At 34.4% G+C, this 27,762-nt stretch overlaps 1 protein-coding gene across 1 annotated transcript; it reads left to right on the top strand.

Annotated features, from left to right (window-relative positions):
* Positions 1-27,102, top strand: HINT3 (histidine triad nucleotide binding protein 3). Its single transcript, XM_031964312.1, has 5 exons — positions 1-280; positions 14,782-14,899; positions 18,112-18,181; positions 22,626-22,752; positions 24,341-27,102. The coding sequence occupies exons 1-5, from the start codon at positions 101-103 to the stop codon at positions 24,386-24,388; spliced, it is 543 nt and encodes a 180-aa protein (XP_031820172.1). The 5' UTR covers positions 1-100; the 3' UTR covers positions 24,389-27,102.
* The last annotated feature ends 660 nt before the right edge of the window (positions 27,103-27,762 follow it).

Here is a 27,762-nt window from a genome sequence, read left to right as displayed (position 1 = left end):
CCCGGGAAGGGGCGGGGCTGCGCAGGGGCAGGGCCGAGGCCGCCTCTGCGGCGGCCTCCGGTAGCTTCTGAGGGCCGCGGAGCAGCCGAGGGCCGCAGCCATGGCTGGGGAGCAGGGGGCTCCTCTCTGCGACCGGCCCCCTTCTCCGCCCGCTAAAAGCGGTTCCGGCGTGGAGGAGGGAGCTGCTGCCTATCCGGCCGGCGATGGCTACGACCCCAAGTGCGTGTTCTGTCGGATCGCTCGGCAGGAGGAGCCCGGCACCCAACTGCTTCCCTGCGAGGTCAGCTGGGGCGGGAGGGAGGGGCGCCTGCGCGGGCTGGACCCGGGTAGGATCTCCAAGCGCTTACGTCTGTGCACGTGTGTTTGTGTATGGATGCTGGGAGGGGGGGTGGCGTAAGCTCTCCGCCGAGAGGGCCCCATACAGACTTGGATCCCTGATGCTTGTTGGGGAGTGCAGGTAGGAGCAGCTTCTGTGTCAGCCTACGCCGCCCTCCCCCCATATCGGGAGGGAGTGGTCCTCAGTTAGGAGGTTAATTTCTTTTTTTTTTTTTTTTTTTAAATAGCCTTTTATTTACAGGATATATGCATGGGTAACTTTACAGCATTGACAATTGCCAAACCTCTTGTTCCAATTTTTCACCTCTTCCCCCCTCCCTCCCCAGATGGCAGGATGACCAGTAGATGTTAAATACATTAAAATATAAATTAGATACACAATAAGTATACATGACCAAACGTTATTTTGCTGTACAAAAAGAATCAGACTCTGAAATATTGTACAATTAGCTTGTGAAGGAAATCAAAAATGCAGGTGGGCATAAATATAGGGATTGGGAATTCAATGTAATGATTTTGAGTCATCTCCCAGAGTTCTTTCTCTGGGCGTAGCTGGTTCAGTTCATTACTGCTCCATCGGAAATGATTTGGTTGATCTCGTTGCTGAGGATGGCCTGGTCCATCAGAACTGGTCATCACATAGTATTGTTGTTGAAGTATACAATGATCTCCTGGTCCTGCTCATTTCACTCAGCATCAATTCGTGTAAGTCTCTCCAGGCCTTTCTGAGATCATCCCGTTGGTCATTTCTTACAGAACAGTAATATTCCATAATTTTCATATACCACAGTTTATTCAGCCATTCTCCAACTGATGGACATCCATTCAGTTTCCAGTTTCTAGCCACTACAAAAAGGGCTGCCACAAACATTCGTGCACATACAGGTCCCTTTCCCTTCTTTATAATCTCTTTGGGATATAATCCCAGCTTTTTGAAATCCTAACCAATTGAAAAAAAAATTTATTAATTGACCACTATGTGAACAGCACTTTGCTGCCAAGGCAGTAGGTGGGGAATGAGCAAGGAGGAAGAGAGTCTCTCTGCTTCTCTGTCTTTCTGTCTCCCTCCATTTATCCTTCTCTCCCTCTCTCTGTTTCTCTCTCTCTGTTTCTCTCTCTCTGTTTCTCTCTCTCTCTCTTCTCTCTCTCTCTCTCTCTCTCTCTCTCTCTCTCTCTCACACACACACACACACACACACACACCCTGTTTCATAAGAAAGGTACAAAGTATTATCTATATGAAATCTAATTCCATTCAGTTTCCAGTTTCTAGCCACTACAAAGAGGGCTGCCACAAACATTCGTGCACATACAGGTCCCTTTCCCTTCTTTATAATCTCTTTGGGATATAAGCCCAGTAGTAACACTGCTGGATCAAAGGGTATGCACGGTTTGATAACTTTTTGAGCATAGTTCCAAACTACTAGGAGGTTAATTTCTAACCACTGGCTCACTGTGGCCAGCCTGCCCATCCCCTTATCAAGTCCTAGCTTACAAAAAGAAACGTCGCTTTTACGAAAAGCTGTTTTGTGTATTAAGGACACCATCTTTTCTGTTTACAAAAAGGCACTAATATCTTTCATATTTCATCTGTTCTATATGTATATTCAGGATATGGCTAATAAAAAATTTTAAAAGGCGGATGATGTTAGCAAGGGGGAAAGCTTTGTTAGATCGTAATTGCTTCCAGTTTCTCCTTTCCAAGTTGCTTAAATGTCCACTAGCTTTGGCAGAATATATGGCACATCAGTGTAAATAGCATAATAAAATCAGTCACCAGACATTTATTAAGTACCCACAATGTACCAGGCACTATGATAAACCCTACAGATACAAAAAAGAGGCAAGAAGTAGAAACTGATCTTTAAAAATAGATCAATATAAATTTAGTAATCTTCAAACAAAACATTCAAATAAAATAAAAAATGAAATCGTACACATAATTACAAGTGCCACACCTTTCAGTTTGTTTTAAATATATATATGCACATATATATTTTATTTTTTAAAATTTTAAAGCTTTTTTTTTTTTAAACATGCATTTTTCAACATTGATCCTTGCAAAACCTTTGTTCCAAATTTTTTTTCTCCCTCCTACCCCTTCCCCTAGATGGCAAGTAATCCAATATATATTAAACAGCACATATGTATTTTAACAAAAATGTCTCCTTTATTTTTTGTGTCCTAATAACAAATAATTTTTTGAAAAAAAATTGTTTTTATTGCTACTAAGTGTTAGTCTATGTATGTATTATAATTTAGATTTCCTAACTGAAATTATTTTCCATATTATTTGTTTTGGTAATTTAAAATTACCAGAATTTTTTTTTGATTTGTCTTATTGAAACAAGATGAATTTATGCTGCTGTTTCCATCCTAATAACAAATAATTTTTTTGAAAAAAATTGTTTTTATTGCTACTAAGTGTTAGTCTATGTATGTATTATAATTTAGATTTCCTAACTGAAATTATTTTCCATATTATTTGTTTTGGTAATTTAAAATTACAAATTTTTTGTTTGTCTTATTGAAACAAGATGAATTTATGCTCTGTTTCCATCCTAATAAAAATAATTTTTGAAAAAATTGTTTTTATTGCTATAATGTTAGTCTATGTATGTATTATAATTTAGATTTCCTAACTGAAATTATTTTCCATATTATTTGTTTTGGTAATTTCAAAATTACCAGAATTTTTATTGATTTGTCTTATTGAAACAAGATGAATTTATGCTGCTGTTTCCATCCTAATAAGAAATAATTTTTTTGAAAAAAATTGTTTTTATTGCTACTAAGTGTTAGTCTATGTATGTATTATAATTTTGATTTCCTACCTGAAATTATTTTCCATATTATTTGTTTTGGTAATTTCAAAATTACCAGAATTTTTATTGATTTGTTTTATTGAAGCAAGATGAATTTATGCTGCTGTTTCCATCCTAATAAGAAATAATTTTTTTGAAAAAAATTGTTTTTATTGCTACTAAGTGGTAGTCTATGTATGTATTCTAATTCAGATTTCCTAACTGAAATTATTTTCCATATTATTTGTTTTGGTAATTTCAAAATTACCAAATTTTTTATTGATTTGTCTTATTGAAACAAGATGAATTTATGCTGCTGTTTCCAGTAACTGTACCTACGGGCTGTTTGCAGTTTTGTGGATTTTTTTTAAAGTAACTTAAAACTTTTTACACAGTGAAGGCCTTAAAAAAAATCATTAGGATATTTACCTATTATTACTGGCTAAAAGGGTACTTATGTTAACCCTTATTCTAGTTTACCAAGTTGCTTTTCATAAAGATTGCACCAGTTCCTAAGCTCCACCAGTAGCATAGTAACTGCAGCTACTATACCTACAATACTGCCAATATATTTAATAATAGTTAGAGTGATAAAAATAATTTTAAATTATATTTACTAGTTTGAAGGATACAGTCTACACAGTTCTAATTTATACTTAATTTTTCAAGCATTCAACTCCCCCTTCCCACCCTGGTTATTTCTAACAATTTACTTCCAGTATTGCTGGTTTAAAATTTTTATTCACATATAAATATGTGGGTGAATTTCTAATAGATTTTTGAAGTAATATTTTTATCAGTTGTACATTTAGTGCAAATATTTTTTCTAATACATATTTTTTACTTGGGATTTTATTTTTATGTGAAAAGTCTTATTTTTATATAATAAAATCACTTTTGCCTTCTATTTCATTTGTCCTTTAGAAAAAAGAAATTTTTTCTTCTCACCACAATTTCAATAGCTATTGTTTTTTCTGATGTTTTTTGATGTCTTTTAGATATTTAAATAATAGATTACTTGCCATTATGTTATTAGATAGTACCATAAAAATGGAGAAAATTCTCTATGTACCAGTTTTTAAAATTTTACTTATTCCTTTTCCCTGTGTTTTGTAATCCTGGTTTTTCAAACACTTGTTTATTGAATAGCTTTTGTCCTAATTCTACACTCTCTTCTGCTGTTTAGCTTTTTTTATTGTTTTGTTTATTGTCAGCTATGATTTTATGGTATAATACAAATCCTGGTTGTGAAAGTTTGGCCTTTTTCCTTCCTCTGTATGTTCTTTTCCCATATAAATTTTGTATTATTTTATTTCCTTGTATGAAGAGGCTATATATGCTATAAAGAAATTTGAAAAAAACAAAAAACAAAAAAAAAAAAGAAATTTGGAAAGATTGACAAAAGTTTTAGGAAGGCAGAGCTTTACTTACATACAGGTGTATGGAGACACAAAAAATAGAAGGGGAAGTAAAAGTGTAATAGGCTGTTTAACATTTTTCATATTCTGTGCTTTTTTTACCTGCATTTAAAAAATTAGTTGTTCTGTTGCTTGTTTGTTGAAAGTTAAGTGGCAGTGTTTAAACTAAATGCTACCTTCTCTGAAAAGATTCTAGAAAGAGTGCTAGAATACAGGGTTAGAGAACCTGGCTCAGTTAATTCCCATTGTAATCTGGGAAACTGACAATTCACTCATTTTTTTCTCCTGGGTCTCAGTGTTCTCTCTAAGCTGAGGAGGTTGGATATGGTGCAAGTCTCTTGCAGTAGTTCAGTTTTCCCAGCTAATCAATGATCCAGTGAAAGATGGAATTACCTAATATCACTTGCTCCTCTCATTTTTAATTAGGAAAGGCAAAGGAAATATAAAGTCCCTTTTAATGTTGTGGGAATTTCTAGAACCAGTGGAATTTATCCTCCTTGACTTAGAATGATAAAATTCCAGAGTTGGTTGTTTCCGTGTGTGTGTGTTATAGTTAATATAATTTAAATCTCAGGTTTTCATTCTGTATTAATCTAGGCAAAATCACTGGCAGGTAACTTAAAGCAAACTTGGAACCTTGTGGCTTGCTCTAAGGATTGTTTCTCTTCTATTATTCATGCCATGAGATTTTCCTGTTTCTCTACTTCCTTTATCAGGAGTCTATTTCATAAACTCTAATTGGGCCAATCAGATATTTGCAAATAGTGAAGCAAAGATCAAAGTTTCTCATATTATGAGTGCACTGATCTGAGGAAAAGGAAGAATTTCAGATAATCCCTTCTCTTAAAAGTACACAAGATAAATTTATAAAGCATAAAATGGAACTGTGTAAAGGGCAAATTATACCTGTAAGTAGAGAGACTATAGGCACTTATGGGTCATTTAAATGCCATGGTGAGTTCATTAGTCTTTTCTCCCCAATTGTACTAAATTCATCTTGGTTTTGTTATACACATAATCTGTGCATGAACTATTCCATATACTCTTACTCTTTTGTCTTTCCTAGTCTTCAGTGACTCAGGAAGACAGTGTGAGGCTCACAGCTTTGTGCAACCTAGCCTCATTTAATTCCAGCTTACACACAAGTCTAGATACCACCTATCATATCTTAATGTCTTTGGTCTTTGAAAACCAAGGAGAAACAACCGGCCCACAATGGTATGAATTCACCATTTAAAAGAATGATCCTTTGGGTCCTTTTGTAAAGGAAATAAGTACCTTTATGTAAAATAATTCTTGGGGGTGGGAGGGCTTGAGAGTCATTCATATTCTTTCTCCTAAACTTATTACATACGTGATTTGGAGCAAGTATTTAACTTCTCTGTACCTTGGTTTTCCTCATCTATATAATGAGGGGGTGGGACTACTGTTAGGTAACCCATTAAATCTGTGATCTTGGTATAATTTAGAAGTCTGAAATTTCACCCATCACTTGATTAATATGAAGTATAGTATACTTGAAATTACTGAGGTTGAATGAAGTGACACTCAGAAGAATTTAGGATAACCAGAATCTTGAAAAATTGATCAAAGATGGAGATGATAAATTTTTCACATCCTAGCTCTGACAATTGTGCCTTTTTAAACCCAGAGTGATGAACATCCCATCATGAGCCTCCCTGCATTTAAAATGATGAAGTCCCTGTATATCATGATCACAGTCCATCTTTCATCATAGATGTAAAGCTTTTTTAGGTGGATAGAACTTGCCAGATATTCTGCTGGCATAGTTTTTGAAGATCTGGAGCCACATAATACTGTAACAATGCTTAGCAACCTATAGAGAGAAGAAATTTTTCCCCGGAAAAATTTTGGATCATTTTAAATATTCTAAAAGATGAAATGCTTAGTCAGAATGAAGCATAGTTTTCTACTTGACTATACCTGAATCTAGCTAGGATGGTATTACAGTGCTAAATGCATCTGGGTCATATTGCTATTATCTGCCAACTTTCTCTCAAACACAATTATGTTTGTTTACATATCTTATTTTAGTGACTTAATTGCATTAGACTTTAAACCAGGGAAAGCATTTCTACCTGTAGATGTGGGTAAATTACTTTAATACACCTTCTTTTGGGTGTACTCACACTGGCAGGTTGGCTTGTTATTGCCTTAAGAATTCTAGGGCCAAACCCATGAATACTAACCTCTTAACTAGCTCATGAGCCCCCATTGCTATCTATACCCTTCCCAGCCAGTAAACTCAAGTCCTTACTGAAGACAGTTTATTGATGGTACAGCTTGAATAGTGCTATAGCTTCAGAACAGAGTATATTGACCCCAAATATAAAAAGAATCTGCAAGCGTAAAAGTGGCCACAAACAAGTTATAGAGAGGTAGATATATAGGGAACATTTATGCCAAGGAACTCACATCTCTAGAACAGCAGGCCTCTGATGGCCTTTCTTTTAATGCAATCTTAACAAAATTCACTGTGAAGTATGGTAATCATGATAAAGAGTTTTTCAGTTGTCCAGCTAGGCTTGCTCCTCATGAGGAGACGCATTGGCTAGATCAAACAGATCACTTTGGCATCCGACTCTGCTGCACTGTACAATTGGTGCCATTGCTAGCTAGCTAGGTACTAATGGGCACCTGCTGGGCTTTTACCAGGGCATGGAATCTTCTGGGATCTTTCCAGGGGTCCTCAAACTATGGCCTGCGGGCCAGATGCAGTAGCTGAGGACGTTTATCCCCCTCACCCAGGGCTATGAAGTTTCTTTATTTAAAGGCCCACAAAATAAAGTTTTTGTTTTTACTATAGTCCGGCCCTCCAACAGTTTAGGGACAGTGAACTGGCCCCCTATTTAAAAATTTGAGGACCCCTAGGTCTAGTCCTAGACTCTCTAGGCTCTCTTGTTGATAGGCAGCTGTATTTTTTTCTCCAACCTCAGACACTTTCTTGGGTGGGTGATATTAAGTACTTTTCAGTTGGAATGCTACTGTGCTTTTTCAATGGGCAGTAACATTTCACTTTAGGTTTGGTGGCCTCTTCCCTTTGATACCTTCAGAGTTTCATCTCTTAGGTTGCTTGTCTTCTTTCTGAAAGTAAGGACTAGCTTCTTCTGATGACCATCCTTTGTGATTTAAAAGCCTCTATCTAGGCCTTATTTTGTGGTGATTTGGCCTAATTCTGTCAGTCCTACTTCTATTACTGTCCAAGGCCTTCCCTTTGGGGATTTTATGCAGATTAGTGATTAGAGATTAAGGTATGAATGTGGTTTGTGTTCTTGAGTAAAGTTTTTTGTCTCCTTGGCCTTTTCATATGCAATTTAAGCCTCTGACAATTTTAGGATAAGGAACTTCTGTTTTGCATATGAAGGCCTTCCCTTTTATGTTTCTTTGTCTCTGTCTTTCAGTCTCTATAAACTTTTGCTCTTCACTGGTCAGAAGAACCCTCTGTGCCTGTTGCCTTCCTCTCTGATTGGATGGCTCCTCCCTGAACTCAATTTAAGGAGAGCTTTGGGCCAACCCCATCTCATTTTTCCTCCTATTCCAGACTTTTTTTTGAGTTCCCTGCTCTGGGGTACTTTTTTCTTTCTCTTCTTCCCTCAGCTTTACTCCTTCTTTCTTTGAAAGCAGGGACTATCTTTCTTTGTTCTGGTAATTACAGTGCTCAGCACAATGCCACGCAAAATGTTAGTAAATTAAGAAATGCTTGTTAAAGGATTGGTTCAGTGTATGGTAGTGATTTTTAAAGAGCGCCCTGTAAAAATCTTTATGTTGTTTAGATGATTATTAGGCTTGGCAATAGTCTTAAAAAAACTTATTAACTTTAAACTTTGTTTTTACCATTCTAGACCAATGGTTTTCCAACTATATTCTTAGCTGAGAGCTTCCTATAAATTTTGTTAAGGTAATAGGAGAATCTGGTACAATAATTTCGTGGCTCTGCAATCTCATAGATGTATTTACACCTTCAAATGACACTTTTAATAGTAGTAGCAGTTCAGTAGTACAGTGGAAAGAACTGAATCACATTGGACTAGCTGGCTTCTAAAGTCTTTGATCTTTGGATCTATGATCATAATATGATCTACATATAACCTTTTATACCGTGCTATTTGTCATGCTCTCTAATAAATTCTTCAGGAAGAATTACAACAGTGGAATGTCAATTCATTGGTCTGTTTTGACATTTTAAGCCATTTCAGATCTAAATTACATCATTTGTATTTCAGCTGGAAAGCATTGGGGAAAAAAAGGATGAAAAGTTCTTACATAAAAACCACACTTAGTGCTTTAAGATTTAAGAAATGATTTCTTTGCTATCCATTGAGTAATCGTAGAATTGCAAAGTGGAAGACACCTCCGAATCCATTTAATCCAAACTGGTTTTAAACAGGTATCTCCTCAGCAACACGTTTGACAAATGGTCATTCTGCTTCCTTTTAGAGATCTATACTACGAGGGGACCCATCATCTCCCAAGGCAGCTCCTTTTTTTTTTTTTTTTTTTTTTGGTACAACTGTATTAGGAAGTTGATCCCTTAAATAAAAGCAAAATCTATCCCTTTAGTCCTACTCTTTGAAACCAAATAGTACAAGTTATTAGGAAGTTAAATAAAAGATAAATCTATCCCTTTAGTCCTACTTTTTGAAACCAAATAGTACAAGTTTTATCCTTTTACATGAAAGCTTTCATATTGTATGTATGTCTCCCTTAAGTCTGCTTTTCAGGCTAAACATCCTTATTCCTTATATGTCATGACATTTTTAGACATCATCTTTATTTTCACTTCTGAATATGCTCCATCTTGTCAGTACTTTTTATTTATTTATTTTGACTGAGGTAATTGGGGTTAAGTGACTTGCTCAGACTCACAACTAGAAAGTATTGACTATCTGAGGTCACATTTGAACTCAGATCCTCCTGATTTCAGGGCTGGTGCACTATCCATTGTACCACCTACCTGCTCTATTATCAGTACTTTTCTTAAAGTATCTTTGGGAGTAGGGAATGGCACTGGACCTGGGATTTCATTGATTTGAGAAATTCTTAATAAGGCAGCCCCTTTTGCTAATTTGAAAGGACAGTAACCTAAAGCCTTAGAATTACATAGGGGAACCAGGAGATTAATTGACTTTCTCAAAAGCACATAGCTAATATGTGTCAGAATCAGGACTTGAACCTAGGTTTTACAGACTTAAAGAAAAGCACCTTTATATGTTATGCCATGCTGCTTTTTAAAATGTCAATACCTTAAAATTGATTATAATAGATGTGGCTAACCAGGACAGACTTCAGTGAGACTCTCATCTCCCATGGTCTAGACACAATAACATGTAGTGTTGCCTAAGAACAAATAAATTAGTATTATTTTGATTTTGGCTGTCAAGTTGTTGATTCATAATGAGTTTGAAGTCCATGACAATTTGCAGATTTATTTCATATAAACTGCCATACTTTTCTCTTTGTTATTTTTTGGGTGGGGACTCCAAATGCAGGGTTTTACATTAATGTTGTGTGAGTTGAATTTTATCTTAGTAATTTCAACCGATTCTTTTTGTTAGGGTCTTTTTTGGATCCTTATTCTCATCCAGTATTTTAGCTATTCTTTTTAGTTTTGTCTGAGATTTTATGAGCATTCCATCTTTGCTTTCATTCAGATTATTTAAAAAAAAAAATGAAACAGCACCAGGCCAAGGACAGATTGATGCTTAGGGCTGTCACTAAAGATATGTCTATCCAAGTTGGCATTGTGCTCTTATGACTGTTCCTTGAGTTAGGTTTTCTACATCTAGCCCCCCATACCTTCTCTAGCTTTACATGCTATTCATTATCATGAGATAATATTTTGTGGAATCCAAGGTAAACTGTGTATAGTATCTCCTTGATTTACCAATTTAGTAACGCTGTCCAAAAAGCAGTTTAGTTTAATGTGGCATGTGTAGTGCCCTAACCCTCCCTTTCACATGATTTTCTAGAATTTTGCCATGAATTGAAGTAAACTTTTTTTTTTTTTTTTTGGAAAATTGAGAAAAACAGTTGCTCTTTTCTAATCCTGGGGCATTTCTCTCTTTCTTTCAGTTTTTCAGAGATGCCTGACAATAACCCAACAATCATACATATCTAGCAATTTTCTTAATGCCATGCATTATAATTCATCTGGGTTTGCAGCATTGAACTTTTTGAAGGCATTTAAGCCCCTCCTCCCACTCCCTGCCATTGATTGTCTCCTATGTAATGTATTATTACCTTCATTTTTCAAGTAATTAAACTAAGGCTTAGTTACGTGTCCCAAGTTCATCTCGAGAATAAGTATTAAAAATCAGGTCTAAAACACAGGTCTTTTAATTCTAAGCCTTTTATGCAGCCTTATACAGCTTTCCACAATTATTCAGAATATTAAATAATATTCCTCTGCCACCCTTCTCTGAATGCTTCCTAAATTCAGAAGGAAAAACAGATACAATATACCATTAACATTTTAATATTTAGAGGAATTACATGGAGGGATATGGGGTCCATGGAATCTGACCATGATGGAGCAGTATCATCTTGGTGACTCAGTACCATCAAAACAGCCTCTCAGCTGCAGGTATTCTGAGAGAAAATGACTACAGCTCTTAACACTCATTTTAACAGTCTTTATTTTCATCCTTTGCAGCAGTCATGAGACAGGAGGGAACATTTAATATTTGAATTTTTACTATCTTCTTCTATTTCCATTCTTGTTGCTTACTGGAAGTTGGAACAGCAAGACAAAGATCCCATTCTCTGAAGCACACTGCAGGGTGGGAGGTTCCCCGACCCCAGTCTTTTTGTGAGACTATGTGGTAACCAAGAGAGGAGTATCTGTGTGTAATAGTCAAACTCGTCTCATCATAGTTTTTCCTTTTTCTTTTGTGCTTTGTAATTTTTTTTTAACTCTAATTTTTTTCTCTCATTTTATATTCTCCTTTCTATTGAATAAATGAAAAAATACCTTTGTAACAAATATACATAGTTGAACCAAATTCCCACATAAGTCATTTCCAAAAATTTTCAATTTGCCACAAGTCTAACTCTGCATTAGATTGTGGATTGTATGCATTACCATTTTATTGGTTGGTCATTGCATTAATCAGTTCTTATCACTTCAGAATTGTTTGTCCTTAAAATGTTGTAATCATATAAACTGTTGTTCTGGCTCTCTTCTGTTTCCTCAGTATTCATTTTATACAAGTCTTCCCATGTTTCTCTGAAATCATGCTTTCATCATTTTTTATATCATAGTGGTATTCCATTAAATTTGTAAGGTGTATTTTTTTTTCAGCCATTATTCCTTAAGATAAAAGCCTAGTAGTAATATTTCTGGGTCAAAGGGCTCTTGTACTTATCTTGGCTTTCTCATTGAAGCCATGTTTGCTAGCTGGTGACTTTACTTTTCCTTATTCATATTCTGTTATAAAGTTACTGTGACTATGGGAAAAGAAACCCAGTATGAAATTGCTGATTCTAGGAAAATGTTAATTCAGAAAAGGTTACATGCATGTATTTTCATAGGTGCTAAATTAAATTTTAATTATATAAAAGGGAAGAGGATAATAGAAAATGATTCCATTTCCTATACTCAGAATTCCATAAACAAAGAACTTATACATTTTTTTAATGAACAAAAAAACTTATTTTCTATCCCCTTTCACTCATCAAAAAAAAGGAAAAAAAACCACCTTTGTAACAAATAACATAGAATAAATTTCACTTTGACTCATACCTCCAAAACATATAACTATCTTTTAAAATTGTACCATGCTTGACACATAATCGTCTATTAAATGAGTGGAGGTCCAAAAATTTCCTCAGGAATCAACAAATGTCCTCTTAGAGCAAAAACATTCTGTTGGCCAGTCAAAGCTAATCTTTTGTGGCTGTGAGATCTGTTGTGTATAGCAGTGTCATGCATGTTTCAATGATGTGGTTATTGTAGGTTCCTTGCTTATTCTATGTCACTCATATAATATCTTTACTTTTTTTTAAGATGACCACAAGGGATCCATCCTGTGTGTTGGAGGCCTTCTGATCTCTTGAGTATACATATCAGAATCTGAAGACTTTCTGTTGGTTATGCTTGTATCTCATTAAGTACAAAATCTGGAGGGAGAGCTAGTTTTGATTGAGTGGTATATACTGTTTAGGCAACAAAAAATTTTTTATTGGCTTGAAGAATGTAAACCAGAAAAATAGTGTTTATAAATTAATCTCTGGGGGAGGAAAAAAGTTAAACTGTAACACCTGGATTAGTAACTGCCACATAGATTAAATGAAGAGAAAGTAACCAGAACTTTAAAATACGCTTTTGAACATTGACACTGGAATCCTTGATAATGAAGTGGCGCAATGATCCAGCTTATGATGTTTTTTCTTTTCTTTTCTTTTCTCATGATTCCTTTTGTGGATTGACTTTAAGGTCAGCCCTCTTGTTCACTGGGATAGATGAAAGTCCCATGAAGCTGATTTTCCAGATTTCTTTAGATACTTTCTGTATAATTCTAAAATCTGCTTTGAATGGCACTAGCATTATTGAACTTTAACCTAAGCATCACTTTCAATAGATAAAAATTTATAGTTTCTGAGCAGTGCTGAATGGCATTAGGAAATGCCTATAAAACTTGTTTCTGAATCAAATTGTCAAATTTAACCACTTTTTGTCTTGGCATTTGTAGTTTTGAGTTTTATCATGGAGATAATCTATGAGATCTTTCAGTGAAATTTTTATTTTCCATGTTCAAAATTTCCAAAAAGTTCTTTTCTATTATTTCCTTCATTATAGTGTCATTTTATTATTTTATGTTCTTTTGGGAGACCTGTAATCTTTAGGTTGTTGCTGCATATTCTGTCTTGGAGTTTTGCATGTTTGTCTATATAGTGACATATTTTCTTTCAATGTTAGTGACATTTTCTTTGAATGTTAGTGACATTTTCTGTGAATGTTATTGGTTTTTTGCTTCTCTTCTTTTAGGTTGTTCTTTACTTTTGTGTATATGTATGCTGAATCTTTTGTTCTCTCTTATTAATTTGAGGAGATTTTGCCATTGCAGATTCAGATTTTATTTTCTGCTGTGTAGCATGCAGATCTACTCTCATAATTTTCATTTAAACTATTCAGAAATAGCATGTTGTGGTTCCTTGTTCTTCTCAAATTCCACAGGGTCTTCTGTCGCATCAACTGTTGAATCATTTTCTTTTATTTTGAAGTATTTATTATACTTCATTGTCTGAATTTGTTTACAAGATATAGAGACCACATTTCTTTCTGTTGTTACTGTTTTTCCCTGTTGACTTATTAGTTAATGTTCAAAATCTTTTGAGTTATCTTCTTCTTGAAATCTTTGGTTTGGTACTTTTAGCCTTCCCCTTTTATTTTCTTTATCACTCACTTCCTGCTCCCTCCCCTCTCATAGTGGCTTCTTGGAAGACTGGATCCGCACTGGATCTCAAAACACCTTAGCCTTCTCCCACACTAGGAAAATGGTTTCATCGGCCTAGTCCCAACTTGTTCCAACTGACTTCAGAGTAGTCAGAACTGACCCCCAACGGATGCTATGCTCTTCCCGGAGGCTTGGTAGAATGTTCTCTACTACATACAATTTAATGTCCTAGTGATGTGTTCCACTTCTTCTGTTCTTTAGAGTTCTCTGATCCAACACAGCAGTTCAAAGCTTTGCAGTTGGGGTTTTTGGATTGTAGTTCCTAAAAGGCTTTTTCTCCTGAAGGAATATGGCCAAGTTGATTCTAGAGCCCAGACTTTTGTAGCCTGGGGCCTGCAGCTCTCCATAATACTGTAAAGAGGGAAAGGAGAGATTGGAATAGGTTTTGATGTAAGTCTGTGGCCTTTTCTTGGGTCTGCTAGTGCACCTTTATTGCTGGTAGCATTTGGGAGGTTGGGGAGCAGTGCTGAGTGAGCTCAGGATCAATAAGTATTAGTTCTTTAATTGTGGTGGTTTTGTTTTTGTTTCTGTTTATTATTTATTTTTTAGCCTTCTTTTGGATTCTGGATGGCTTAGACCATGGAAAAACAGCTGAATTTATCTTTGGCACATAATTGCTGTTTTGGGGCTTCTGGAAATCAGAGAAAATGTCTAGTTTGCCATTTTGTTGCTCAAGTGCCTCAGAACCAGGAAATGCTTTTAAAAGATTAATTGAATAACAGATGAAACTGTCTTTTATTCCATTAGTCTGAAGACCTGGTTTGCTTCCAAGACATTAGACCTGGGGCTCCACACCATTATCTTGTGGTACCAAAGAAGCATATTGGAAACTGCAAAACCCTAAAGAAAGAAGATTTACCCTTAGGTAAGACTTTAATATGATTTATGGTGATACCAGATCAGATTAGACATTTTGGAAAAGCAATATTAATTTGATTTTAAAATGTCTTGGTATGATGTAGCTCTTTATACTATGCTATCGCAAACTGGCCTAAATGAGATCATATTTCCAAAGTACTTAGTATAGTGCCTGATATATAGTAGATGCTTAATAAATGCTCAGTTTCTTTTTTCCATAATTCATGATAACTAAAAACATTGGAACTTGTAGAATTTGGGGCCTGGTGATAGCTTTTGCCACTAGTGAAAGATTAAATTTATGTTTATGATGGATTAGCTTATTTCTTCCATTTCTACTGCCTTTTTACACTATAACCTTTGGTCCTCAAGTTACTTGGGCTCAAAGTTTGTTGTGATTATTCTTATTTTTAGAGCCTGAGATCATTTGGCTAACAATTTTAAGATATCTTGCATGATAGACAAATTGTGCTAGATTATAGGAGGTAATGTCTTGAAGCAGTAGTGATTTTCAGAATATCATAGAATCATTGACATAAGTTAAAAGGGATCTCAGAGGTCACTGAATTTAGCTCTCTTATTTGAGTAGATAAAGATTGAGGGTGGAAGAAGTTTTAATAATTTGCTCCAAGTCTCATGTATCAAACCCAGGGCCTATTGTTGCTAGACTAGGTGCTCAATGCCACTATGATGCCTCCCTTAAAAATGTCTCTAAGGAGAGTAATTTGGAACTATGCCCAAAGGACTATCAAACTGTGTATACCTATTGATCCAACAGTGTCTCTATTGTGTTTGTATCCCAAAGAGATCTAAAAGGAGGGAAAAGGACCCACGTATGCAAAAAATGTTTGTAGCAGCCCTCTTTGTAGTGGCAAGGAACTGGGAACTGAGGGGATGCCCATCAGTTGGAGAATGGATGAATAAGTTATAATATATGAATGTTATGAAATATTATTGTTATATAGAAATAAGGAGTAGGCTGATTACAAAAAAATGGCAGAAAGATTTACATGAATCTGATGCAAAGTGAAGTGAACAGAGCCAAAAAAAAAACATTGTACACAGCAACAAGAAGATTATGTGATGATCAACCTTCATGGATTTGGCTCTTTTCAACAGTGAGGTGATTCAAGGCAATTCCAATAGACTTGTGATGGAGAGAGAGTCATCTGCATTCAGAGAGAGAACTATGGAGGGTTAATATGGATGAAAACAGAGTATATTTTCACCTGTTTTTGTTGTTATTTGTTTGCTTCTGTTTTCTTTCTCATTTTTTCTCCTTTTGATCTGATTTTTCTTGCAAAAGCATGACAAATATGGAAATATGTTTAGTATTGCACATGTTTAACTTGTATTGAATTACTTGCTGTTTTGGGAAGAGGGAGAAGGAGAAAAATTTGGAACACAAGGTTTTGCAAATGTGAATGTTGAAAACTATCTTTGCATATGTTTAGAAAAATAAAATACTATTAAAAATAATAACAAAAAATATATATAAATCTTAACTAGTAATTTGTTTTCCTATCAAACTTGGGGCTTATTTGAATTCATTTGGACCAGATTTAATGGCTTTTTGTTGTTTACTTGTTTCAGTCATGCTTGACTCTATGTGACCCCATGTTTTCTTGGCAAAGATACTGGAGTGGAATGCCCTTTCTTTCTCCAGTATTTCATGCTATCGTTTCATTTATTTTTATTTAAGAGTTCCAGGTACATGTTTATGGTCATATCACTAGGTTTAGGTTAGAAATCGGTTTATTGTAAAACTTCATTTTTTACAGTGTGGCAGAAAATCAATAGTGAATAGAGGCATTTTATTTTATGTAATCCATTTTAACAACTATTGAAATTGATTTTATTTTGTTATGTTCCACAAATAGGAAAGATGATCAATTTGTTTAGTCTAAATATTTTTTTTTTATAGGTCAGTTTTCACAATACTGCTTGTATGCTTGTATTGGGGAAGTATGGATTCCTGCTTAATTTAATAATGAAGTACATTATATACATTGCATTGTGAATAGTTAGCAACCATTTTCAAAGAATTATATTTCAATAAACATTTAACTACATTAAATAAAGGCTAATTCAAATGGCAGGTAAGGATCTTTCAGTGCATCACTATGTTTATGTTGCTTCAGATCAAGTTCTTATGTTATTTTGTCATTAATACCTTCTCAGAATAAATAATAGCCAGCATTTATATAGAACTTTAAAGTTTGCAAAGTGCTTTATCTGTATTATCTTATTTGATTCTTACTGCGATTCTGAGGTTGGTGCTATTATTCATATTTTACAGATAAAGAAACTAAGGCTCCAAGGTTAAATGATTAACAGTCTTGCAGCAGAATTGGAATATTCTTGAGCCTAACACTTGAGCCACTTAGCCACCTCAATGCCTAAAAATATTTAGGCATCCAAAAAAATCCTCGATTATTTTGAATTATAGTTATCAAAATATTAAAAATAATTCACAGGTCTCAGATTTTCAAAGTATAGGAGATAAGTCTGAATTTAAACTGATCCCATGGCATAGCCTGCAATTTTTTTTACAATTCCTAAAAGCAGATGGCTTGCTTTTCATTTTTCAATCTCTTATCAAAATAGAGAGCTAAATATGCTTCTCCCTTCCCTTTCTTTCCCCCAAATCCTGGTTATTACAATTTTTTTTTTCAGAAGAACAAAAGTTTAGTGTACTTGTATTTTAAATTTTCATTATTATTTCCTATCACTGTACTAGGATGTAATAAATATTCTGGTGAAGCCTAGATTGTCTGTGTTTTCACCTAAAACAAACTTTGTGTGAGTATGGTGTTGTAGAAACCAAATCAACAGAATTTCACTTGTTAAAATGCCTTAATTTCCACTTGAAGTACGTGCTTCATTAGTAGTCTCCCACAACTTTTAATAGTATATTGTTGCCATTAATTATTGTCCTTGTTTGAATACAGTTGGAGACTAATTTTATATGGGATCTGGTTTTCCTTTAGTATTTTATTTTTGGTTTGAAAGTTGGGTGAATATCTCAAACTAGGGAACTTTTTGTGGGGAAGTTGCTTGTGCACTAAAAACTGGCTGAGGTCGCTTTATTTTCTCTAGATTTTTTTCTTAATTTTCTTGAAAACTTTTGATAACAGACCAGAAGAATTAATATGTATTTTGTATGGTTGACTGACATCTTAGTGTTTGCTAAGGGTAGTTTCTTTTCCTTTTGTATAGTGGAGAAAATGGTTACTGTTGGAGAAACGGTTCTTCAGCAGAAAAATGTCACTGACCTTAATGATGTGAGGTAAGAGTATACTTGCTTATGACCATATTGGGAATTATTAATTTTATAAAAGATGATTTCTTCTCCTGTAATGAAAGCATTATCTCTGAAATGGAAAAATAATTTGTCTTTTGAGAGCTGAAATTGATATTAAGAATTTGTTACTAATGTGTATATCTTGTGCCACATGTGGTATTACTAATTTTTCTATTGTGATTGAATTAGAGTTAATCATATAACTGCTAAAGGAATGAATGAAAGAATTTATGCAAAATTTGACATTAGTCTTTTTACACAATGTTTTCACTAATCTATGTAGTTTGTTTCAGTATCAAAAACTTCTGACTGCAAGATATTGGCAGGAAAACCCAATTGAGAAGCTTTTTGAAATCCTTTTTTTTTTTTTTTTTTTTTTTTAATAGCCTTTTATTTACAGGATATATGCATGGGTAACTTTACAGCATTAACAATTGCCAAACCTCTTGTTCCAATTTTTCACTCTTTACTCCCACCCCTCCCCAGATGTCAGGATGACCAGTAGATGTTAAGTATTAAAATATAAATTAGATACACAATAAGTATACATGACCAAAACATTATTTTGCTGTACAAAAGAATCAGACTCTGAAATATTGTACAATTAGCTTGTGAAGGAAATCAAAATACAGGTGGCATAAATATAGGGATTGGGAATTAATGTAATGATTTTTAGTCATCTCCCAGAGTTCTTTCTCTGGGCATAGCTGGTTCAGTTCATTACTTCTCCATTGGAAATGATTTGGTTGATCTCATTGCTGAGGATGGCCAGGTCCATCAGAACTGGTCATCATATGATTGTTGGAGGGATGTGGGAAAATGGGAATTGATTCATTGTTGGTGGGTTGTGAACGAATCCAACCATTTTGGAGAGTAGTTTGAACATGTAAAAGTTATCCTTGCACCCTTTGATCCAACAGTTTATCGGGATTATATCCCAAAGAGATTATAAAGAAGGGAAAGGGACCTGATGTGCACAATGTTTGTGGCAGCCCTTTTGTGTGGTAGAAACTGGAAACTGAATGGATGTCCATCAGTTGGAGAATGGCTAATAAATTGTGGTATTGAAAAATTATGGAAAATGTTCTGTAAGAAATGACCAACAGGATAATTTCAGAAAGGCCTGGAAGACTTCAAAACTGATGTAAATGAAATGAGCGGACCGGGGAGATCATTATATCTTCAAAAAATACAGATGATGACTATCCGATGGACGGCCATCCCTCGAAAAGATCAACCAAATCATTTCTAATGGAAGAATGAACTGAACTAACTATACCCAGAAAAAGAACTCTGGGAGATGACTAAAACCATTACATTGAATTCCCCAGTCCCTATATTTATAACACCTGCATCTTTTATTTCCAAGTAATTGCCAAAATTCAGAGTCTGATTTTTTGTACAGCAAAATAATGTTTTGGTATGATACTTATTTGTATCTGTTATATTTTAATATATTTAAATCTACTGGTATCCTGATTTGGGGGAGGGGGGGGGGATAAGAGGTGAAAAATTGAACAAGAGGTTTGGCAATTGTTAATGCTGGGTTACCCATGTATATATCCTGTAAATTAAAGGCTAAAATAAAAAAAATAAATAAATAAATAAAAAATAAAAAAAAAAAAAAGAACTGGTCTATATGTATTGTTGTTGAAGTTATAATATTCCTGGTCCTGCTATTTCCCAATCAATTCGTGTAAGTCTCTCCAGGCCTTTCGAAATCATCCTGTTGGTCATTTCCAAGAACAGTAATATTCCATAATATTCATATACCAAAATTTATTTTAAACCTCCAACTAGGCGCCCATTCAGTTTCCAGTTTCGATACAAAAGGGCTGCCACAAAACATTCGTGCACATAAGGTCCCCTTCTTTTATAACTTTGGGATATAATCCCAGCTTTTGAAATCCTAACCAATGAAAAAATTTATTAATTACCACTATGTGAAAGACTTTGCTGCCAAGGCAGTAGGTGGGGAATGAGCAAGGAGGAAGAGATCTCTGCTTCTCTGTCTTTCTGCTCCCCCATTTATCCTTCTTCCCTCCTCTTTTTCTCTTTTCTTTTCTCTCTCTCTCACACACACACACACACACCCTGTTTCATAAGAAAGTTACAAAGTATTATCTATATGAAATCTAATTCTGGGATTCAAACTTGAAACTTGAATCATAAGGAACACAAATTTAGAGTTCAAAGAGCATCTAGGTCAGCCCCTATTTTTTAATTTTTAGAAACATTATACTGAACTTAATATTAAAGTGAACATTTTCCTATATAAGTTATCAAAAGAAAAGGAAGCGTACACATGAAATAGTGATTGTTATTATGTACTTGTTATATATATATATGAAAAAAGTACATTATATATATATTTATATATTTTAATTTATATATATATATGAATTGCACTTTCAAGCCTGCACTGCTTTATTGTGAAGGAAATTTCTGGCTTCCTTTTGTTTTCTTCCATGTAATTAAGAAAAACAGTTAAGCAGGGGCAGCTAATTGGTGTAGCGGATAGAGCATCAGCCCTAAAGTCAGGAGGACCTGACTTCAAATCTGATCTCAGACATTTAACACCTCTTGACTGTCTGACCCTGGACAAGTCACTTAACCCTAATTGTCTCAGAAAAAAACAAAAACCAAAAAGTTAAAACTGAGGTATAGACTATGTTTGAAGTATGTGCAACACTTTATATCTCCGTACCAAAAGTATATTTTTCATTCTTGGGGAAACACAGATAGCTATGGAGCTGGAAGGGACCTTAGTGATGGAATTGCCAGCCTTCATAATTTTATAATTGAGAAAACTTATATTTGAGAAAACTTCAGAGGTTGAGAGACCTCTGGAATCAAGACTGATCTTTATCTTAATCTTGAGTATATTATCTTGTAGAGTCACCTAGGTAAGATATCTTTGTGTTTCTAGATAAATCAGTTAAATCTCTCAGTGTCTGCAGGGATCTACTAAGAATATTAATTACTGGTCTGTTGCTGATCTGTATTAGTGGAAGGGGTTTCCTCCCTTGGGGTTCCCTATGAAATTATAGGTCTGGACCAAAAGGAAAAAAAAAAAAAAAAGAAAAGAAACAATTGAGATCATTATAAATATTCTCTGAATCTGATTATCTAAAATAAGTGACCAATCTCTCCTTATCCTCTGACCAAGAAATTCTACTACTGGGAATATTTCTCAGAGAGGTCAAACATGGTAAGGTTCCCTATGTACCCAAAAAATTCATAGCAGTACTTTTTGTTAAAATTAAAAACAAAAACTGTGAAATTGAATCAGTTTTGAGACATAAAAATAATGGATCTATGCATCATTAGAAATAACGAATATGAAAATGTAAAAGAACTTGGTAAGAGATTGGTCACTTATTTTGGAAAATCCAAGTTGCCTTTCAAAATAGTTTGACCAATTTTAGATTTATCAGCAATGTATCAATGTGCTTCTTCCTTCCTTCCTCCCCCAGCTCTCTAGTAGTGGCTACTGATATATAAAGAAGCCTTGTGATGATATGGTAGTAATTCTGTGTACCTTGCTCTCTTGTCAATCCTGTAGCCGTTGATTGTGATTTAGATTTTTGTTACGTTGTTGGATAGTTGAATGGTTGTTATGAATATGTATTCCTTTATTCACTATACCCCTTTGAAATTGTATATAAATAGAATTTTTGTAAACAAAGTATTTTAAACACATTGGAAAACAGTATTTAAAGGAATTCTATGGTAAACTCTTTTATAAAGCAAAAAACAAAAAAAAAAAAAACCTAAAACATCTCGTATTTTCCAGGTAAAACCAAATGTTTGGAGATAGTTGATCTATAGTGTTTCCTTAAAATGTTGTAACTGTCCGGTTTAATGTCTGCTAAAATTCTTCAAACTTGGATGCTTGTCTTCAACAAAGACAAGAGTGCCCTCTGCTGATTGAATTATAGATCAGCTCTGGTGTTTATATTTCATTGTTTTCATAGCTCTATATTTTAGATTTAATATAGGAATAATACTTTAGAGCAGTGTGTTTTAAATTGTACTGCTCCAAGGAATCCTGACATACCTCAAGCTTTTTTAAAATAAATTTTTATATTGTTTATTAATAGGCATTTAATATAACAATTTTAGAAAATTTTACTATGAGATTTCTGCTTTTTTTTTTTCTTTAAACTGAAGTATTCTTTCACTGTGAAAAGCTTGAGAACTACTAATTTGGAAAATTCTTATATGTAAAAAGAACAAAGATTGACTCTTTAAAGACATTGTCCCCAGCTATGAACTGTCTTCTGGGAGAATTAATTTTAAATATCAAATTCACCTTAGGATGTTAGGTCTAGGACAATGTTTTTAAAGTAGATGGATACTTTAATAGGCTTAAATAATGATCCCAAATTCATTTGTTAGCTTCTGATTGTTTGCTTCTCTGTTTCAGAATGGGTTTTCACTGGCCTCCATTCTGTTCCATATCTCACTTGCACCTTCATGTCCTGGCACCAGCCAGTCAGCTAGGTTTTTTATCCAGATTGGTTTATAGACTCAACTCATACTGGTTCATCACAGTAAGTATTGTTGACTTGCCACTGGTCAAGAGTTAAAGGATTGAACAGCCCCTTTCCTAACCCCCACATCCTATAACTTCCCCTCTTTGGAATAGTATTATTACTGACTGATAGATTTACTCTAACCCATCACAGTTGAATGGGGCGGGGGGGAGGGGGGGAGAGGGAGGGAAGGAAGCTAGGAAAATCTTCCCAAAATTAAAAGGGGCTTTTAATAGTAAGATATGGGATAGTTTTTGTGGTTTTAGGTAGCTAGTTGAGGAGAGAAGCACTAATGGTCATATCTGATCCAGGGTTGTGTGCTTAAACTAGCAGAGCTTTCCTGAGGCTCAAGATAAATAAGCCTAGCTGTTTTAGTCATGTGAGTTTGGCCTTTGACTTCTCAAGTAAAAATATAAGAGGTGACTGGAATCTTTAGGGTCACCTGACCAGGCTTAGCTTTTATGCAATCCATGAATGCATGCTTAAGTTATGATTAAGTGCATGCTTGTTGTAGTAATAAAAACTTAAATGGTGCCTAACATCTGGAAACTCATATTTTATAAGTGTCAGCTTTTATTTTCTAAATTGTATTCTCCAAATGATTTTATTGAGTTTATTTTAAAATTTGTTGGGTTCTAAATCATATTCTCTTAAAAAGAAGTCTTTGCAGAAAGTGAGTAGAAATAAAAGGGCATTTGTTAACATAGAGAAGAGAGATTCTGAGAGAAAATAAAGACAATAGTGAATACTCTTTACCAAGGAGTATAGAAGAGGGATAGCTAAATGATGCAGTGAAAGTGCATCCTGAACTCAGGAGGACCTGAGTTCAAATATGACTTACTTAACATTTACTAGCTGTGTGACCCTGGACAAGTCATTTAACTCCAGTTGTGTATCCCTTACTCCCAAAAAAATACTGAAGGGTCCATGTTTTATAAAATAGTTGAGAAAAATTCTAAAAATGAAAAGAAATTTAAAATATTTTAGTTTGCTTTTTAAAAGTTTGGACTTGTGCTTTTATTTCTTTGTGGGGTCATTTAAAAGAAAAATGACACGTTTGAGGTGCTTTAAAATTTACAAAATGCTATAATAGCTTAATGAGTACCTTAAGATGGTATTAAGACTTTGGAACAACCTGTATTATTTCATTTGATCCTCAAAATAACCTTGCAAGGTAGGAATTACAGGTATTATTTTCCATAAATTGTAGCTGAAGAAACTTAGGTACATAGAGGTTATGTGATATGCTCATGTGCCCATGATCACACTTTTATAAGAGTGAGGTCGGAGTTGAACCCAAGGCTTCCTGACTCTAAAGTCCAGCATTCTAGCCAATAAAAGTCTGCTTTGTGATGTGAAACAATTGACGTTATGTTCAGGGTTGTGATTTGTATAGGAATGAAGCAGCATTTCTTAAAATCTTTAATACATGCAAAGCAAACCTTCTGATTACTGTGTGGGGGGGGGGGGAGCAAAACAGTTTCTACTCTTACTGAACTCAAGTGTTATAGGGAAAGATAACATATTTGCTTGTATGTAATTGGCCTTCATTACAGATAATTTGGCAGAGCAAATAACATTTTTCTTTTTTTCTTGATGTTTGCAGGCTGATCAACTGATTGCGAGACTACAGGCTAGAAGTGCTACCAGCTGAAGAGTTGTCTTGATCTTAGCTCACAGTAAATTTAAAACTTCGGTGCTTAGGAATCTCTTTGCCATTGTATAGCTTGATGTGTGTAGGGACAGGCTATCCGAAGCAGTATAGAATCTAATGCTATGAAAAGATATCAGAACCTAGGTTTAAATCTTAATGAGTCATGTGATCATATTACATAAACGCTTACTTAACCTTGGGAATGATTTAATGGAGAATGTCTAATACGTAAAACATTACAGGTAAAATCACATTAAAACTTGAAGAAGGGTTCTATATACATACACAATAAGTTATTTTTCATTTCTGAATAGATAACTTCTAACTAATGTCCATTTTTACACCCACTTTTATTATTTATTAGGTACTTGTAAGTTACTTTTTGTAATAGTAGTGCCTGGTTATGTGCTGTTTATAACAGGATAGGAAAGGAAAGGAGATGTAAACCAAGTTTTTATTCCCAGTTCTGTTTTCTAATTCAGTAATAGCTATTTCCTGACCCCTTTAACTTTCATCCCACTTAAATATTATCTTCATACACAGACAGAATATCACCTAAGGATTCCAGTAACTTGAATTAGAAATGGTTGCTATGTGTGTGACACCATTTATCTTTCTACTGGATCAGAGTGCTTCCCACTTTTTAAACTTCAGCTTTTCTCCAGGTAGTTCATCTTCAGCTTCTTAAGGCTGTTACCATGATTTCTAGCAATGTACTCATTAATTTTTTAAAATTAGATATTACAATGCTCATTATAATATCATTATAATGGATGAGATTTTATGTATAATGATATGGATTAGGGAACAAATCCTTGTATTAATTGATGATATAAATATATTTAAGTTGGTGAACTGTTTTTAATGATAATTTTTTCTTCTACTTGAAGGAAGTTGAATCAAAAATGAATAAATTTCTTCTTTCTATGCTGCTATTTCCAACTGCCCTATAATCTCCCCCTCTCTCAATATGTTTAGGATTTATAGAAATAGTAAAGTAAAACATGGGATCTTGTTTGATGCCTTTAAAATTAATGAGAACCAAAGTGGTGTAATGGATGGAGGACTGGCCTTAGAAATATACCTGCCTATTAATTTATGTTAGTTGCATGATTATGGGCAAATCACTTAATTCTCCCCTTAAATTCTCCCTTGAGAAGTTCCCTATGCAACTCTTTAAGATGAAATTTAAAGATATATTTCTGATTGCATTGGTAGACTTTCCACCTTAGTAGTTCCCTATATTGATGAAATCATAGATCTGGCAAAAAAAAAAAAAAAATTCCTTTTCCTGATAGTTTATTTCATTGGGTACATTGTTGGAAAAAAGGAAGTGCCATTGTCTTGGTTCAAGTCAGTTTTAGCACAAATCTTTCTAGTTTACATTCAAAATGGTGAGTAAGAGTGAATAGTAGTGTATTGTTTCCAAAGAATTATAATATTATATGATGAATATAAATGCATATGTAAGAATTAGGGCCTGTGTTGGAATGGGATGGTATTTAGTCTTCTCTAGATGTTTGTCTACTTGTTACTAAAGAAACATTACTTTTAATTAATGAAATATTTATAATTTGGTATTTTATGAAGATAACTTAGTGAAGGATTTAATTCATATAAGTCATATTTTCCATTATTTTTGTTAGTTCAAGAATGAAATGAGCTTCAATTACTGGACTTTGAAGACTTGGGAATAGACTCATGGATTGTATATTGTAGATTTAGAGAATGTTTGAATTTGAAGAAATTTTAGATATCATCTTATTTAACCTCTTCTTTGGAAGTTGAAGTTCAGAACAATTAATTGATCTGTCAGTGTCACATAGCAGGATGTGTAATGGAAGAAGAAGAACTAGAACTGGGTCATCCAAGTTCTTCATTAATCCATTAGCTTGAGCTAAAAGCAGCAAATGTTTTCACCTGGCTTTCTGGAGAGAGCTCATAGTAAACCTTTCTTTTTCCTGGATACACTGTCAGTGTCTTTCTCTTACTAAATCACCTGACAAGAGAAGAGCTTTGTACTTGTGGTTCATCTTTTTGGCACTTTTCCAGGTTCTTTAACTTAGTGATTTAATGAACTCCAATGATCTTAACTAGATATACATGTTTAACAGACAATGATGAGGTGTTGTTATGCAGTTTTATAGATTTTTCCAAGTAGTCTAAACTCTTCTAAATAGTCCATTGATGTGTGTACAATAAACTTTCAGATAACAATTTTTTTTTTCTCCTCCCAAATGGAAACCACAAGAAAAATGAAGAAAAACATTTTTATTAGAAACCCATTATGATATTTGCTGCCAGAAGCTAATGTTTTTCGGTTTACTAAACTTTTCACTTGGCCTTTTCAGTAAAGTAGATTCAGTAAAGAAGCTATCTTCAAGATTTGGCAAGCAAAATAATAATTTGTAAGCTTTTGCAAAAATGTTGTGATAGTATTGAAGACATTATATATGAAGATTGTGGTACTTTGTAACTACTGAATTGTAAGATCTGTTAGATTATTAGTAATGAGCCACATAAAATAATGTGAGAGGAAACGTAAGTAAAAATTAAAAATACTTTGTGTTGTCATGCTTTTCGAGAATATTATTTTATTGAACAAAAAACAGACCCAAAATTTGATCAGATATAGAAATGGGTCAGGTTTAAATGTCCCCAGGACCTCAATGATGAGTGAGAGTAAAATTCAATAAACTTATATTCACCATGTACATTACTTTTAGCAGAGGCTCTTCAATTTGAATACTGTAGTTGTTAGTGGTATTGGCCATGCTGCTGTCATAATCTGTGCCACCACTGTTACTATTGCATCTACTCTCCTTACTCAGCAGTGTTACAACTTTTAGAATGAGATAACCATGTCCAAAGCCCACACATGGATCTTGTTTGTTTTCATCAGGCCTATATTTGAGAGCAGAGATGGGAAAGAGAGATTATAGGATTCTTTAACCTCTGTTTCCAGAAGTGATTTTTATTTATTAAGTATCCCTTGGATCAAGTGACCACTTGTACTATGATTTAAGATCTAATCTGTATCCCGGATCAAAACAAGATTACAAGATGTTCTATTCAACACAACTGTGCATGTTGTTTCAGCAACCTGGATGAATATAACAAGTGATCCTAAATCAAAATGGCAGAGGAACAGGCAGGGATAGTCCTGTCAATGTTTAAGGCCCCAGTGTTCATCAGGGATAGGGAACTTTCCTTATTTTTAAGGTCAAGTCAGTAAGCATTTATTAGGCTCTTATATGCTAGTCCTACTGTATTAAGTTCTGGAAACACACAAAAAAAGGCTGTCCCTGTTCTCAAGGAACTTACGATCTAAGGGTAAATTCAAAGCCTTTCCATGGTTATAGCTTTCTCATTGA

The sequence above is a fragment of the Sarcophilus harrisii genome, chromosome 4 (genome assembly GCF_902635505.1).
Source record: "Sarcophilus harrisii chromosome 4, mSarHar1.11, whole genome shotgun sequence".
Taxonomy (NCBI): domain Eukaryota; kingdom Metazoa; phylum Chordata; class Mammalia; order Dasyuromorphia; family Dasyuridae; genus Sarcophilus; species Sarcophilus harrisii.
Note: the sequence above shows the minus strand (reverse complement) of the source record. Positions and strands in the feature narration are given on the sequence as shown.

Bases quoted from the DNA above. Each gene is read 5' to 3' on its own strand.
- HINT3 (XM_031964312.1), top strand. From the start codon at position 101: ATGGCTGGGGAGCAGGGGGCTCCTCTCTGCGACCGGCCCCCTTCTCCG. The intron at 281-14,781 runs GTCAGCTGGGGC...TTATTCCATTAG, and splicing joins CCCAACTGCTTCCCTGCGAG to TCTGAAGACCTGGTTTGCTT. The intron at 22,753-24,340 runs GTAAGTATTGTT...TGATGTTTGCAG, and splicing joins ACTCATACTGGTTCATCACA to GCTGATCAACTGATTGCGAG.